The sequence below is a fragment of the Podarcis melisellensis genome (assembly GCF_964234715.1).
Source record: "Podarcis melisellensis genome assembly, chromosome: 15".
NCBI lineage: Eukaryota > Metazoa > Chordata > Lepidosauria > Squamata > Lacertidae > Podarcis > Podarcis melisellensis.
The window spans coordinates 44,093,744-44,110,734 of record NC_138532.1 but is presented as its reverse complement, the minus strand read 5'-3'; the positions used below and the strand labels follow the sequence as shown (position 1 = coordinate 44,110,734).

The 16,991-nt window shown below is 59.8% G+C and overlaps 1 protein-coding gene across 2 annotated transcripts; it reads right to left on the bottom strand.

Moving 5' to 3' along the window:
- Positions 1–276: 276 nt before the first annotated feature.
- On the bottom strand, positions 277–16,991 carry WDR81 (WD repeat domain 81). 2 transcript variants are annotated; one of them, XM_081889575.1, is made up of 11 exons: positions 16,885–16,991; positions 12,140–15,790; positions 11,777–11,884; positions 10,906–11,096; positions 8,659–8,849; positions 8,299–8,452; positions 7,667–7,799; positions 6,324–7,013; positions 5,403–5,548; positions 3,724–3,903; positions 277–990 (listed from the first exon to the last, which is right to left on the bottom strand). In XM_081889575.1, the coding sequence occupies exons 2-11, from the start codon at positions 15,762–15,764 to the stop codon at positions 667–669; spliced, it is 5,742 nt and encodes a 1,913-aa protein (XP_081745701.1). In that variant the 5' UTR covers positions 15,765–15,790; positions 16,885–16,991; the 3' UTR covers positions 277–666. The 2 variants fall into 2 exon arrangements, with proteins under 2 accessions (XP_081745701.1, XP_081745700.1); XM_081889574.1 differs by lacking the exon at positions 16,885–16,991 and adding an exon at positions 16,200–16,332.

Below are 16,991 nucleotides of genomic sequence, written 5' to 3'. Positions count from 1 at the left end.
GTGTGTGTGTGTGTTTGCATCCTCACTGGGCTTGAGCAAAGACAGGGAGACTGGAGAACTGGGTGCCAAGGGCATCTGCAAGGGCTGGTCGGCCAGGAAAGAGGATGCCCTCTTCCCAGAGGAGGAGGAGGAGGTTCTGAGGGTTCCAATTCTCCAAGCACCACATGAGGACCATTCTCCACAGGGTGGAGAGAAGGCACTCTCCATAGTCCAACTGGAGGAGCCCTCATGCCCAGGTGTTGCCGCCGTCCAGGTGCAAAGCCTTCTCTCTTTGCACGGAGGCCAGCTCTTGCGGGGGGGGGGGGAGACGCATATGGGATGGGTGGGGGGAGCCAGGAGGACAGAAGACGTCTTGTGCGACACACACACACAATCAAAAAAGTTCAAGAACAGGAATGCTGCGTTGGAGAGGAGCAGTGGAAGAGGGCACCAAAGCTGCTGCCCTCTGTGGGTTCCTCAGCGAATGCCCACCCCACTCCCCAAAGAGAGTCAGGCACATACGGTGATGAGAGGATTGGGGCCTCTGGCTGCCCAGCAGCCTGCTTGCAGAGAGTCAAAGCGGGCACGGAGGTCTCCTCAAAGCCCCCTGCCCCCTCTCTCACCCACCCCCAGTCCCCCCACAAAGGGGCTCTGCCCCCGTCCCCAGAAGGGAGGAGAGAGCCGGGGCTATGCCAGGAGCCGGACGGTCCCGTTGTCGGAGCCCAGCAGGAGCTGGCACTTGGTGGGCAGGACAGCCAGGCTGGTGAGGGTGCCCCGGAAGTTCTCGGAGCTGAGCTTGGTGACGCTGGGGGACAACGCCTCCTGCAGGGCGTAGACGCTGATCCTGTTGGCCACAGTGCCGGCCACCACCTCGTTGCCGTAGAGGTCGAAGGTGTGGATGGGCTCCGAGGAGGCCGGCTTGTAGGTCTGAAGGGGCTTCGGCTCCAGCTCCTTCCAGATGGCCAGGGAGTGGTCGGAGGAGGAGCTGATCAGCACGTTGCCCTCCGTGGCCTGTGGGGGAAACGTCACCCGTCAGCTCAGGGGCATCTCGGCCCACACCCAGGAACCCCACCCAGAATGTGGGGGGCAGCAGTCCTTTGACGCGAAGGGAAGGTGCACCCCACCACTGAATTCTGCTTTACAAAGTGGCAGGGGAAAGGCACTTTGCACATGCCTCAAGGCACTCTTCCTTACCCAGCAGAATCGCCCTACGCTCCATATGCCCACTCAACTTCTTCCATTGCCACAACTGGCCACATATAACACCCGTCCCACATTTGCTCAGAACTCAACCTTTGAGTGTGGTGGGACCTTTGTAACTCCCTGCCTATTGATATGAGGCTGACACCTGCACTCTACTCTTTCCAGCACGAAACTTTCACGTTCAGGCAAGATGGCCCAGAAAGTTGTGGTAATTTTAATCCGTTTTAGTATTTTAGGTTTTTGTTTGTTTTAAAGAACTTGCAGATTTTTCATGATTTGCTTTTCTTTCTTTTTTAACAATCAAGTGGTGAATGAATTTTATGACATAAATAATTTCACTTCCTGTGCTCCAGGCAGGAGCTCTGGCTAGTATTCAGCCCCAGCACTAACTGGGGGACTCACCCTCCACCCACCCGTGCTTCATGGAGGACTCCAGTGGTGCCAGCTTCTCCACCGTTCTCGGCGTGCTCTCCAGCAAGAGTGGCAAAACCAAAACCGGCCACTGGCATCTCACTGCCTCCGCAGAGCTGGTGGGGAAAGCCTTCCCAAAGGCCACCCCTCCCAATGCAGAATCGGTTGTGAAGAACCAGGGGGCTGCCTCACAGAGGTTGCACATCCCATTTTGCCGCCTGAGGCAAAGCCAGAACATGCAGCCGCCCAAGCCTCCCTTGCCTGTAGCAGCAGCAGTTTCCGGCAAGATCACGTGAGATTTTGGCAACATTCTGCCGGAATCCAGTGCCGCTGGCAGCAGAGGCAGCAGGGTGCCTGTGGGATACCGCCTTCAGCATCTGCCACCCAAGGCAGCCTGCCTAATAATAATAATAATTTATCATTTATACCCCACCCATCTGGTTGGGTCCCCCCAGCCACTCTGGGCGGCTTCCAACAAAACACTAAAATACAATAACCTATTAAACATGAAAAGCTTCCCTAAAAAGGGCTGCCTTCAGATGTCTTCTAAAAGTCTGGTAGTTATTTTTCTCTTTGACATCTGGTGGGAGGGAGTTCCACAGGGCGGGTGCCACTACTGAAAAGACCCTCTGCCTGGTTCCCTGTAACTTGGCTTCTCGCAGGGAGGGAACAGCCAGAAGGCCCTCGGTGCTGGACCTCAGTGTCTGGGCAGAACAATGGGGGTGGAGACGCTCCTTCAGGTATACTGGACCAAGGCCGTTTAGGGCTTTAAAGGTCAGACCCAACCCAGTGTAGGTCTTTCAAGACCGGTGTTATGTGGTCTCGGCGGCCGCTCCCAGTTACCAGTCTAGCTGCCGCATCCTGGATTAGTTGCAGTTTCTGGGTCACATAGCCCCACATAGAGCGCATTGCAGTAGTCCAAGCGAGAGTGGGTGGGCCGGCCCTGCTGCCACACAGGATGCAGGTGCCCCACCTAGCCAAGGAAGGAGGGTGTGCGCATGAGTCCCAGCCAGCCCAGTCCCTGACAGCAGCAGTGCCTGGGAGCTGCCAGTGGGGCTTTGTGGCCGAGGGCCTCCCGCCAGCGGAGGAAGAGCAAGCAGCTGGGTTGTTGGCTCTGGGTGAAGGACACGGAGGGCAGCCCAGGGAGCAGGCAAATAGGGAGAAGGGTCAGCCATTCAGATGGGGGCAGCCGGCCAGTGCTAAGGGGGAAAAGCAGGGACCGCCAGCACACACACATTCTCGGCTTCCCCTCCTCTGCCACACAAGACCTTTGTCCTCCTCCCACCAGCTCAGAAACGGCCCCCAGAGAAGGATCAACAGAGGGGACAACGGGCCAAACCCCCAATGCCCTAACCCCACTTCCACACCCACGCAGCACAAGCCACAAGGTATTGCTCACATGCAACCGCCCTCCTCTCTGGAATCATGAAGGCTGGAGGCAGGGGTTTTTGTTTGTCTGTGTGCAACATTGCAATGCCAGATTCCCCAGTTTCTTCAGCGTGCAATCTGGGAATGCACTGGAGACACGTAAGCAGACAAGGCTAGGGCGAAAGATGCCCCTGTGTCGGATCTGAAGCTGCAAGGGCCTTGGGGCAGGGGGCCTGAGACCCCCCCCCATGCAGAGCATTTCTCTGTACAGAGAGCAGGCCTCAGCCTGGCTCCTTGTGCTCCCTTAGCCTGAGTCCCTCAGCCCAGCGCCCAAGAGCACCAGGCGATACCTTGGACCCACAGAAGGGAGTCTTCAGCTGTCCGAGGTGCAGCAGCGGGGAAAGGGGGGCAGCCGGTCTCTGAGCGAGAGTGAAAAGGCATCTAGGTCAGACCAGGAGAGGTAATCTGGGGTCCCCAGGGTGGTGCCCATGGGCACAGTGGTGCCTCCAGGCATCGCCTGGGATGCCTTCCCACACCTCCCAATTCCTGGCTTTTATTTCAAAAACTGTGGCCTTGGTTGGCCACAGGAGGTTGCTTAGATGGGCCTGAACCAGCAGGGCTATTCTTGGGTTCTTATGATAGGATGGTCCCTAGTTTTAGCCAGCATTTGAAAGGTCAATCGTAAACGAATTTGCCTTCGAGACGAACGAGGCGGGGGGGGGGGGATGCACCCAAATGAACCCCTCCAGCCCAGCCCCTTACCTTGATCTGCAAGATGTCTCCCTCGTGCGCTGGCCACACCTTCAGGATGAGGCCTGTCCGGGTGTCCAGCAGGGCCATGAAGCCGGAGGAGAAGCCGGCTACCACGCTCCGGCCACTGGGGCTGACGGCCAGGCAGCGGACAAGGCCAGCGTTGGCCCCACAGGCCAGGCGGAATTCATGCTGGGGGCACAGAAGGAGGGGAGGCAGAGGGGCGTCAGAAGCAGCCTCTCCCAGTCAGAATCTGTGGCAATTCTCCCCCGGTGTCACCTGCTCTGACTGGCAGCAGCAGCTCTCCAGGGTTCCCCCCAGCATTTCCCCATCAGGGATTGGACCTGAGACCCCCTGCCTCAGAGGACCAGGGGAACCACGTCAGGTCCTCCAGGGCCCTGGGAAAGGGGGACCCTCCCAGCACCTGCCACGTGGCCCCCTTTGTGAGTGAGGGGACTGGTGTGGGGCTGGACTGGGGACCTCCTGCCTGCAAGCTGGGTGCCTCCCAACTCCCAAAGTTGTTGCTTCATGACTCCCAGATAAATGTGAGGCCCCTCCAGCCCCAGGCGCACCCTCACAGGGCACTGCCTGGCTGCAGGCCAGACTCCCTGTCCATCTGGTCCAGTGCTGCTTGCTCTGACTAGCAGCATCTCTCCAGGGCCTCAGGCAAGGGAGGGTCTTTCCCATCACCTGACTCTTTCCCAAGAGGCTGGGAGCGAACCAGAGACCTACATGCAAAGCAGATGTTTTGTCTCCGAGTGACAGATCCCATAGGGAAGTGGCTGAGGGATCCCAGAAAAGAGACTCGGAGGTGACATGAGAGCCATTTTCCCATCTCTGAAGGGCTGCCACATGGAAGGTGGCGGAAGCTTGTTTTCTGCTGTTCTGGAGGGCGGGAGCCGAACCAACAGATACCAAATGGTAACCCTAACCCAAATGGCAAGAAAGATTCTGGCAGAACATTAGAAAGAACTTCCTAAGAGCTGTTTGGCAGCGGGACAGACTCCCTTGGAAGGTACCCTCCTTCGCTGGAGGTTTTTGAGCAGCTCTGACCACCAAGACGTTCTTCCGAATGTCCCGTCAAGTTGGCTGGCCATCTGCCAGAGATGCTCCTGTTGTGATTCTGACATTACAGGGAGTTGGACTGGAGGACTCGGCAAGGCTGTTATTCTAAGCTGCCTTCTGCCTTTCTCTCCCCAGCTCAGTCCTGGCAGTACAGGCAACGACACCCCATTTACACGTATTCATGCAACACACCAAGCTCCAACGACCCAAAAACATCATCAAAAGGGGGACTGCCATAAGACTTAGGGAAAAAGCTGTACTGCAAAAATTATTAAGGTTTTAAATTATAATTTTAGGTTATATTTTAGTGATCAAGATTTATTTATTTTTCAAAGTGATTAAGATTTAATTCAAACATACGCAATTTCACATGAACATGAGATTCCTTGGAACTTAACTGAACTGCTGCATAAATTGGGAGTTGCCTGTATTGGCTCCCTGGTGTCTGTGGAAGAGAAAACCATCGCCTGCTCTCAGACCCCTTTCCAGTGGGAAGCTGGACCAGGGCAGCTGCTCTGTCCCAAGGCTGCGGCCTCCTCTTCACAGGCATGACCAATGGGGAGCAGGAAATGTCCCCCACCTCCGCCGACTAAAGCAGCCCCGGGCGCAACGAACCCTCAGTGTACCTGGAGTCCCGGCTTCCGGTGGTCGATGAAGCGCAGGACCGAGTCGGCGCTGGCCATGCTGATGCTGGTGTAGGGAGGCGGCATGGCGCTCACCGCCGTGATGGGCACTTTGCAGTCAGGCGCCTCAAACGTGCGGACGACTTTGCCTGCAAGAGAGAGACAGCCTGTTCAGATGGGGCAAAAGGGGCAGCTGGCTCTAGAGCCGGTTGTGCTGCCCCAAATCCGCCTCTGGTGTGTTTCCCTCCTGGCACACGGGCGTCACCAGATGAGCCATTCCCAAGAGGCTCCAAGCCCCACTTTCCCTCAACTAGGGCCAGGGCCTTTTCAGTACAGTGGTACCTTGGGTTACAGACACTTCAGGTTACAGACTCTACTAACCCAGAAATAGTACCTCAGGTTAAGTACTTGGCTCCAGGATGAGAACAGAAATCGTGTGGTGGCAGCAGGAGGCCCCATTAGCTAAGGTACCTCAGGTTAAGAATGGACCTCCAGAACGAATTTAGTTTGTAACCAGAAATACCACTGTACTGGCCCTGACTTGGAGGAATGCTCTGTCACAAGAGACCAGGGCCCTGCGGGACTTGACATCTTTTCACAGGGCCTGCAAGACAGAGCTGTTCCGCCTGGCCTTTGGTTTGGACTCAGTCTGACCCTTATGTTTCCCTCCCCTTATGGTTTTTATCTATCGGCTACTTTTAAAACGAGGCTGCATTTTAAATTGGGGTTTTTTTGTTTTGTTCTCTCTCCCCCCCCCCCATTATGTATTTACTGTAATTTTACTGGTGTTAGCCACCCTGAGCCCGGCTCTGGCCGGGGAGAGTGGGGTATAAATAAAATTTATTATTATTTTTATTATTACACCACCCAGCCCCAGGGGGCCACACTCCTGCGGCCCAGCCAAGCCCCCCCTCCCCGCCTCACCAGTGAAGGGGTCCCAGATGTGGACGGTGCCATCACAGCTGACCACGTGCTGCGGGGCCTCCAGGGCGCCAACGTAGAAGACGGACTTCTTGTGGTGCCCGTAGGTCAGGCGGGGCTCCTCCTCGCGGGTGCCGTCCCCCCGGTTGTAGAGGGGCCAGAGGCGCACCGTCTTGTCCTTGCTGCCGCTGAGGAAGAAGTCCTCCCCGCCCAGGGGGGCCAGGCACTTGATGGCCCCCGCGTGGCCCACGAAGCTCTGCAGCTTGATCTGGTGGAAGTGGAAGCGGGCGTCGTGCTGGCTCACCCCGATCTCGTACTGCCAGTAGGCCAGCCAGTTGCCGCAGAGGTGGTGGGCGCTGCGGTGCAGCTCCTGCTTCAGCGCCTCCCCCTCCTCCCGGCGCCCCGGCGTGCGGCAGAAGCTGCCGGGGCTCCCCGAGGCCTCCTGCTGGGCCTCCGTGGGGACCTGGATCCGGTTGCCCACCAGCACGCTCCCAAAAGTCCCAGAGTGTGTGTCCTCGCAGGGGCCGGAGGAGGGGTCCGCGCCCAGGGCGCTTTGTTCCAAGGACCCCAGGCCTGGTGTGGCTGCATCCTGGCTCTGGGAAGCCAGGCCTCGGGGGTTGATGCTCTCCAGGTAGAGGCCGGCCAGCCGGCCGACCAGCGCGTGGTTGGGGACGAGGGTGTGGATGACATCACCTGCAGAGAAGGGAGGAAGGTGGGAGAGCTCTGGGTATGGATCCAGGCCCCACGCAAGGCCAGGGGGCTCCAAGGCCTCTTCTCACCAAGCGCAGCGGGGTCAAGGAGTCTGGGGCTTGTCAAGTTTGTAAAAAGGAGGGAGAGAAACAGTCGGAGGGATTTATAAAAATTGTGCACAGGTTGGAGAAAGGCAGCAGGGAGACGTTTTTATCCCTCTCCCATGCAGTTCTAGAATAAAAAAGTTTATTCAAACTGCTGCAAATTAACCAGTGGAACTCACTGCCTCAAGATGTCCAGGGTCCAAAAGGAAGAATGGATGTTCCTTAGGGGCCTTCAGGTCATCTCAAGGAGATGGGGAAAAACACACACTTATACCTTTCTGCTTTGCCAGCCTGCCACCCTCCCAATGTTTTGGACAACTTGGCCACCCCAGTCCCTGCAGCCCAATACAGCTGGAGGGCACCAGGTGGGCACAGGCTGGGCCGATCTTCAAGGTGCCACAAGACTCACTGTTGTGTCTGCTGCCTGAGACTCACACCCAGAGCCATTTGAGAAGGTGCAGAGCGTGTGTGCATGCATGTGTCTGCAAGAGCACAAAAGAGAGACACGGATCGAGAGAGAGCAGGGGAGGAGAGTCAAGCCTCACGCCATACCTAGCAGGCAGGAGAAGGGGACAAAGGTGATGTAAGCCATCTCCAGGCTGAAAACCTTCTGCAGCTCCAACACAGCAGACGGGTCCGGGGGCAGCAGCCTCGTCGGCAGGGCAGGCGGCTCCTGTGTCACACCCTGGGCGGGGGGGGGAGGAGGAGGAGGAGGAGGGAACCAGTCAGACAAACCTCCGCCTTGCTGGCACCCACCTCTGGGAGAGGATTCCCACCCAGCGCCAACAGCTGCCCTGAGAACAGCACTGCATTTTGGAAGAGGCCATTTCCCCCCTGCCTGCACTTTTCATAGAACTGTAGAGTTGAAATGAAAGCATTGTAGAAACTGGAAGCCAGTGTTTGTTTCTCCCCAACCTCTGCCACCAAGGCTCCCTAGATATGATCCGTACAGCGAATAAGACAATTTTGGCTCTGCAGAGGAAAGATCACTTTCTGGACGTTTGTAGCCTGAGAAATGTCTCCTGGGTTGACCTGATGCCTCTTATGAGAAAGAACCCCTTCCACCCCACTTCCACGTGCCACGAGTTGAAGTCTTGCCAGAGCCAGGGGTCCTTCTCTCTCCCCCCCCCATCAGCAGAGGCCGAAAAAGCTCCCCGACCTTCTGCCCTCCCTTCCCGACTCACCTGCTCCAGCAGCGAAAACGTCTCGAAGAACGTCCGGAGAGTCTGGCTGAGGTGCTGCTGCACCATCTCCGACCCGATCCGCAAGCAAACCAGCGCCACGAGGCTGATGGTCTTGAGGCACAAGCCGACGCGGGCCTGGGCCCCGCTGGGGAAGCTGGAGGGGGAGGGTGGGGCGTCAGCCAAGAAGGGTGCCCAAGAGAGACATCCCAGCACACACCGCCCAGTCTCCCCACAAGGGCTCTGGGGGCACGGCAGAGGCTGCAGGGTTCCCCCAGCCAGCGCCTCCAGAGCGGAGGCCCTCGTGGCCAGAGAGGGATGCCTGCTGCATGCCAGAGGGGGTCTCTCGCCCCAGCCTCTCACCTGATGGTGGCCGAGGTGAGGAAGCCCAGGACAGGCAGAAGGACCTCCTGGCTGATTTTGGGCAGGATATCCATGAGGGTGGTGTCCGAGAGGTAGACGACGATCTTGCGGGTGAGCGTCATGGCGGCCAGGAGCCCGGCCTCCTTGCGGCTGTTCAGCCGGACGACGCCTGCTCCGCCCCCAGGAGCCACCTGGAACAGGGAAAGGAGGTCCCAGGTGGGTCAGCGGCAGAATGCCTGCTTGGCATGCAGAAGGTCCTCAAATCAAACCCCAGGAGGCATCTTTAGGTAGGGCTGGGGACAACCCCCACCTTAAAATCCTTGAGAGTCACCACTGCCTTTCCTATGGAACTAGAGTGGTAGAATTGGAAAGGACTCCATGGTCATCTAGTACAACCCCTGGGGGAAACCTGTAAGCAGGATCCGTGCATAAGAGCCCTCTCCCCTCCTGTGCTTCCCAGCAGCTGGTACTCAAGCAACCATGGATAGCCTTCTCCTCCATGAAACAGACCATGGCCTCATTTGCACCCCTGCCTTGCCCACTCATGAGCAGGCTGGGATGACTGCCTCAGATGGCAGGATCCACAGCAGCAGCAGATCCAGTCTCCAAGGAATGCATCACCTGCTGCTGCTGCCTCTGTGGCCGCAATGGCCGTGGTGCGCTGCTTGGAGGCTGGATCTGCCACCTCCTGAGGGGTCTCCTGGCATGATTCAGTGTCCTTGGATTCCCACTTCAACCGTCCGGCTGGTTCCCCTCTTGTTCCTAATGTAGCTCTTCACCCAGCCCTTTGCCCCTAGTGGGAGGGGGCGCCATTTTGTGGTTCACCCTCGGTGCCAAACTAGCCAAGTGGACATCACTGCTGTGAGGCTCAGGGCAGCTCTTCCCAGAGGCCGCCTCCTCCTCCTCCCACCCAGCGAAGGGGCTGCTCCCTCCCCTGACTTTGCTGATTACAACCCTCCATGTTGGGAAAGATTTAAAATGGGGAAGTGTCCCCCAATACAGAGTGTGACCTCCGCACACAGAGACAGAATAAGTGAGTGTGCAGAAGGCACTCAGCGCCCCTGAGGCTGAACGCGAGTCAGCTTCTCCTTTCAGAGCAGCTGCCGGGGAGGAAACGAAACTCCTCCCTGAAAAAATATGGTTCCAGAATTGAAATATTAACAGAGAACGTGTAAAATGTGCAGGAATAAGCAAGAAAATAACAATAGAATCAATTGAATACTTATTAAATTATAACAACACAACAAGATGGAAGAAGTAAAATATTGAGATCACACATGGGTGAAGGGGAGTGGAAGGTATATGGGAACCTAAAATATAATTTATAATTTGTTAATTGCTTTGTATTTACATACAGCAAAGGGAAGCATAGAACAATTAGATATGTTTTAATTTAGGTAATCTACGTAATAGGCTTATGTTAGAAAATGAATATGGATTTTGAATTTGATGTTTGTAAATGTTTTTTGGTTTTGAAATGATAATAATAATAAAAGAAATTCCTCCCTGAGCTACCCCCCCCCAAGGACACAAAGCAAGGCAAACTCCCTCCTTGGAAGGGGGGCAACATCTAGGATTTTAGTTGGCATATATTTGCCCAATCTTCCGTCCCGCTGGTCCCTCCTCTGCTCAGCCCCCCACTCCCGCCCTCTGGGAGTTTGCTAGTTACTGCTCAGGTACATTTCAGCTTCTCCCTAAAGTCATGAGGGCTAGAAACTTGGGAAGGCGAGTCTACTTGGGCCGCTTTTTTTTTTAAAGCTAAGCTTCTCCGGCTGCTGAAATCTTGAACAGAATCCTGTGTTCCCTGCAGCAAGCTGCTCAGGCTGCCCAAGAATGGTGCTGGAGTGGAAGGATATGAGAGAGAGCCCCGGGTAGGGGCCCAGTAGCGCAGAACACCTGCTTGGCATGCAGAAGGTCCCAGCTTCAATCCCCAGCGGCAGCCCCAGGGACACTCCCTGCCCAAAACCCTGGAGAGCCACAAGACTGTGCCAGGTGGGCCCGGGGTCTGACGCAGCATATGGCAATGGTGTAGGAGAAGGCAAGATGGAATCAGAGAATCCTGGAGCTGGAAGGGACCCCCCAAGGTCATCTAGTCCAACCCCTGCGATGCAGGAATCTCAGTTAAAGAATCCCTGGCAGATAGTTATCGGAACTTTGCGCCAAGGAAGATGAAGAGAGAGGAAAAGTGGAGGGGCCCCACAGACACGCCTGGAGCCCTGACAGTCACCCTCAGATAGAGACACTGACCAGGTAGCTGATATAGGGCAGGTACAGGTAGGTGAGGACGGGCTCCCCATACAGGTGTGCTAGGTGGACGAGGCAGGTCAGCACCGGCTCGGACACCACGTCCCCCACCAGCAGCCGCTTCTGGTAGATGTTCCCGGAGCTCAGAGGGCTGCTCTCTTCAGCCCCGGCCACAAACTGCTGCCTGCCAGGACCTGCAGAAGGAGAAAGAGCAGAGAGAGAATGTGGGGGCACCCTCAAAGGTCATCCAGCCCAACCCGCTCCCAAGGCAGAAAATCCCATTGCGACAGCAGCCCTGAAAGGTGGCCGTTCAGCCACTGCTTACACGCCCCTGGTGAAGGAAAGTCCACACACACACAAACCCTGGGGCAGCTCAGACCCTCAATGCCCCTGGGTCCACGTCCTGCTGTCTGGGGTGCTCTAACACCTGTCCCTGTCCCTGACCAGGTTGCCCATGCCAGCTGCTGCAACCGATGGAAAACTGGAGCCCAGTGAAGACAAGTCCACCACTTTCAGAGGGAATCTGTTCCACTTTGAACAGCTCTTACACTCAGAAAGTTTTTCCTAAGGTTTAGTTGGACTCTCCTTTCTTGCAATAGGAGTCTGTTTGTTCAGGTCCTGCCCTCCAGGGGAGGAGAAAGCAACCGTGCGCCTTCTTCAATGTGACAGCCCGAGAGAGAGAGAGGGGAAGATGGCTCTCCTATCTCCTCTTCTGCAGGCTAAACTCGCTCTAGACCCCAACTGCCCCCCCGCCCCACTTGGGCACCAGGCTGGCAAAGGTTGTTCCAACAGAAGGCCTCCCCCAGACCCATGAAAAGCAGCCTCCTCCTTTCCCGCCCCCCCCCCGCCCCATAACCCCACAGGCGAGAATTACCGATGTAGCAGGAGGTCAGGAGTCGGAGGAGGTTCCTGGCCACGTAGCGGGAGGTGGTGGTGGGGCCCAGCTTGGGCGAGAGCCACCTCACCATCTTGCAGGCTGTGTCTGGGAGACAAGAGAGGGCGGGAGCGGGCGGTTAGGCGGCACCCTGCCCACACCCAAGGGAGCTTCCTTTGCGGGCGCAGCCTGGCCTCCCAGCACCTCCCCAGTCCCTGCTGGTGCCCTTGCTTTGAATTCTTCTTTTGCTTATAACTTATATAACTCTAAACCACTATGATACAGCGGTATACAATTTTTTAAATCAATGAATGAATGACCAGCCCCCCTCCCTGCCTGCCCCCGGAAGGAGCCTTGGCTCACCCAGCAGAATGCTCCTCTCCTTGTCCCCCTCCTGGTCCAACAAGCCCTGCCCGACCCGGTCCTCCTCCTCCTCCTCCTCGCCATCATCGTCCTCTGCCAGGCTGGCTTCCACCGAGGCGCTGAGTCCCAAGGAGAGCGTCAGCTCCTCCGCGACCACGGTGGTGGCGTCATCGCGCTCTTCCTCCCCGTCCTGCTGGCCCTCGTCTTCCTCCTCCTGCGGCTGCTCCTCCTCCTGCTCTTCCTCCTCTTCCTCCTCGCTGTGTTTCAGGTCCTGGCTGCTGTCGAGGGACTTGAGGCTCCCTTTGTCCTTCTGGGACTCCCCATCGGCGGCCGACCGGTCCTCCCCCAGGGAGACCTCGCTGGCGCTGCTCTTGTCGCTCAGGCGGCCCAGGCTGAGGGATTCCTCGGCTGCCGCAGCCTCTTCCTCTTCCTCCTCCTCCTCCGTGCCCCGCAGAGCCTCGGCCACGTAGAGCCCGTTCTGGAAGTCCTCGCTCTCGGGCAGGTCAGCCTGGTCGTGCAGGCTGACCCCGGACATGTAGCCCAGCAGCTGCAGGGCCGAGCCCCTCTCCGCCTCCGCCTTGGCCTCCTCCCCAAAGGAGCAGGGCCCGGGACTGCCCCCTCCGCTCTCGTCGTCCTCCTCCTCCTCCGCCACCCCCAGCAGGGCCTTGTTCTCCTCCGGGGCGGCCCCCTCGGACCCCACCAGCACCTGCAGGATGTGGGGCAGGAGGGCGGAGAGGAAGAGCTGCAGGCCCAGCCGCGCCATCAGCTGTGCCACGAAGCAGTCGGTGTACAGGTAGAATCGCCCGTGGAGGCAGCGGGGGTTTTCGTAGGCCCCCACCAGGAGCTTCAGCAGGTACTTGTGGGCGTTGCGGGGGCCCAGGGCCCTGGCGATGGGCTCAAAGAGGTACCAGGCGGCGTGGACAGCCGTGCGCTCCCCGGACAGCAGCGCCAGGACGAAGGGCAGCAGGATCTCCAGGCCCTCGGGGGTGATGCTGCTCAGGACGCCCTCCAGCTGCCGCCACAACTGGAACACCAGCTCCCGGCCCTCAGCCTCCGCCTGGCGAGACAGGTAGGTGGAGATGAAGCGGTGCAGAGCTGGGAAGTAGGCGGGGAAGGGCAGCACCGCGCTGAAGGAGCTCCGCAGCTGCCAGGGGCAGGGTGGAGGGAGGCCCTGCCAGACAGGGGGGTAGTCAAACAGGAGCGGCCCCCACTCCGCCCTGGCGAGCTGCCCATCCGCCACCCTCAGCCGCAGCAGCGTATCCAGCAGGTGCTGCAGAGGAGCTGGGATGTCCTTGGGGTGCTGGCGGCACAGCCTCCGAGCCGCCTGGAAGCGCTCCACCAGGGCCGCCCCGGGCTCCAGCGCCCGCAGCTTCGGGGCAAAGACGATCTCGGCCACCACAACCCCCAGGGCCTGCATGTCTCTCTGGAAGAGGTCCGAGGGCCCCGGGGGCAAGCGAGGCTGGCGCTGCTCCGGCCGGCCCACCTGGGCATGCAGTCCCTTCAGGAGGAAGGCGTCCAGCTTCTCCAACTCCTCCAAGGCCTGCAGGAAGTTGCAGCCCTCGGGAACGACGATCTTGGCCTCTAGCCCTTCCGCAGGAGGAGCCCCTGCCTTGGTCCTGCTGCGGCCGAGGTGCTTGCCCTCTGCGGGGATCCCCGTGGGCGGGGTGGGGGGACCGGGCAGCTCCATGGCCCGGCATGCCCCCGCAGGGAGGGCCTCCAGCGCCTCCGCCCCCTGCTCCACCTCCTCCTCCACCGCCGTGAACCGACCTCCAGCCCACACGCCTTCGCATGGCGCCGCTTCCACGACCGGCCCGCCGGCCCCATTGCTGGCCTGGCCCTTGGGGGCACCCCCTTCCAGAACTCTCGTCTCCTGCACAGGTGGGATGAGGGGCCTGGTGATGGGCGGGGCTTCGGCGGAGTGGAGAGCGCAGCTCCCCGCCAGGCGCCGGGGGTGGGGCTGGTCAAAGAGAGGCACCACCCCGTAGCTGGCCAGGTGGGTGTGGCCGTCCACCAGGTGCAGGCAGACGTTCTTCTCCTTGACAGCCTCCTTGCCCAGCAGCTTGTAGCCGAAGGTGAGGTCAATCCAGTGGTGGAGGTCCTGGGAGACTTCCCAGCTCTCCAGCAGCGCCCGGTGGGCCGCCACAAACTCCTCGCGGCAGGTGCACCAGGCCGGCACTTCCAGGTCCGGCATGTCCGGGTGGATGGAGCGGAAGATGGCGGGGTCCGAGTAGAACTCGGGGATGCACTCGTCCGGCGTCCAGCCCTGCATGCGCTCCATGCTGGCCGGGTACTCGTTGGGCTCCCACTGAGAGCGCACGTGGGAGCACAGCACGGCCCGGGGCGTCCGCCGGGCGGTGTAGACGTAGTAGGTGATGTCAGAGAGGACGTCGGAGATGTGGTGGGGCACGTGGGGCTGCTCCCCACCCAGGCCGCCCCCGGCCACAAAGGCCTGCTTGGTCATCTCGTAGGTGAAGTCCAGCTGCTTGTCGCCCTTGTTCAGGCGGAACTTCGACTTCCGAAGGTCCCGGAAGCGGCCGTTGCGAGTGCTGAAGTCCACCACCCAGGGCAGGACCGGGTGGTAGTTGGGGTCACCCGCCCGGCGGCCGGCCAAGCGGTTCAGGTGCAGGAGGTAGTCAAAGTTGCTGAGGCGCCCGTGCACCCAGTCCAGCACCAGCTGCCCAAGGCCCTTCCCAGGCGCTGCAGGGATGCCGCCTCCATCCGCCAGCGGGGCCCTCCCTGCAGTACCCGCCTCCGCTTCTGCCGCCACCTCCTCGTCCCGCTCGTAGTCCCGGAGCTGGACCCTGAGCCGGGCACACAGCTTCTCGTCCACGGCCACGTCGTGCAAGGAGAAGGCCCCGCACGCCAGCCCTGCCCGGTGGCAGGCCTCCATGGCCTGCAGGACCTGGAAGAGGATGAAGAGGAGCTTGGCATGGCTGTTGGTCAGCTTGGCCGGGCTGAAGGTCACGATGTCGTGGAGGCAGAACTGGACGTAGGGGAAGACCACGTACAACATCTCCGGGGACTCCAGCAGCGCCTCCGCCGGGAGGATGCTGGGGCAGCGCAGAGGAGGGCACCTGCCGGGCGAGCAGCCGCCCTCTTTGGCCGGGGAGGTGCAGGAGGGGGCGCCCCTGCCCACGGGGACGATGGGGCAGCCGTAGAGCCTCTGGAGGGCCCCACAGAGAACCTCCAGGGCAGGGGCCGTGGGCGGGGTGGTCGCGTGGCAGTACGGGCGGGCGTAAAGACGGTGAGCCTGGTTCCACAGGTTCCGGTAGTTCTGAGAAGCCACATGGCGCATGAAGCCATGGAGCGTCTCCGGGGGCTCCTTCGGGTCGCCAGGCACCACAGCCAGCCCGTAGCGCAGCCGGTCCTTCCTCAGGCCGTGGATCTCCACCCTGGTCCAGCCGGACGGCAGCTTCTGCACCGAGTGCTGGAGGCAGGTGCGCACCTCCACATCACTGAGCCCTTCGGGGTGCGGGCACAGGCTGGGCAGCACCCCCCGCTCCTTCAGGCCAGCCAGCCACTTGGTGGGCACCAGAGCGATGACGTGGGAGCTCCCCGTGGCAGCTGCCAGCTGGCTGCGGTCAATGCCCAAGTCCTTCTCCACCTGCCTAAGGAGGGTGTCCATCCTGGGGGGCAGCACAGCAGCATTCCCTGGGGAGGAGGAGACACAAAGAGCCACAGATCACTGGGGCAGAATATAGAACGTCTGTGGAAGGGGTGGATGGCTGGAATCAGAGAATTGGGAGGGACCACAAGGGGCATCTAGTCCAACCCCCTGCAATGCTCAAACCCACAACCCTGACTGAGATTGGGAGTCTCATGCTCTGCCCTCTGAGCTATCCCGGCTCACAGCCAGAGGCCTGTGGCAAAGTTGGAATGCCTGTGGGCCACCTGTTGAACCCAAGCCCCATTTGAACAAAGGGTTGGGCTGGATGACCCCTTGGGTCCCTCTGAACTCTAAAAGTTCTGTGGTTCTATGGAAGAGAGCCGCCAGATACCAGCTCCGACCATGTTGGTCCATTCACAAAACAGCGGCTGCTCAGTCTCATAAGAGACCTACCCATAAATGAGTCCATCTAGCTCAGGACTGCCTGCTCTGACTGGCAGCAGCTCTGCAGGATTTCAGGCCAGGGCCATTCCCTGCCCTTCCAGGATTTGCTGTCAGGGACTGAGCCTGGGAGCTTCTGCGTGCAAACAAGGGGCAGCTGAGCCCAAGCAGAGCTCAGAGACAGGATCAAACCAGAGGCCCACCTCGCTCCCCGGCACCCCCCTTCCCACGAGGCCAAGGGATCCCACCCACCCCGGAGAAAGTCACCAGCTCCTTGACGATTAATTTCCAAGAACTGAGGAAGCGCCCAGCCCGAGGCTGCCTCGCGTCACGCGCCTCGCGCGCTGCAAACTGTCAGCTGACGGAGCGCTTCGCCGGCGCTGCCCCGCGAAAAGGGGAAATCCACTCTGCACATGCTCGGGCGACCGGGCTGCCAGGACCACGCGGGAAACGAGCTGAGGGTCCAAGCCCGGACTCCGGGCGTGGGGCGGCCCCCTCCTCCAACCTCCCTCAGCTCCGGGGTCGCGGTAGCGGCGGACCCTCCCGGGTCCTTCCCTCCCCGGCCCTTCCCCGCCCTACCTCCGGCAGCGAGCAAGGCACTCTGCACATGTTCAGAGGCCCGCCTGCCCCGCTTCCCTGGCGGGGAGCGCTGCTGGGCGAGGCTCGGGGCCGAGCAGGGGCGGCGGGGCAGCCTCACCTGGCCTGGGCGCGGGGCTCAGGCGGCGCGCGAGGGGGCGCCTTCCTCGGCGGCGGCCGATCTCGCTCCGCTCCCAGCCATGTTGGGTCAGCTGACGCGCGGGTCAC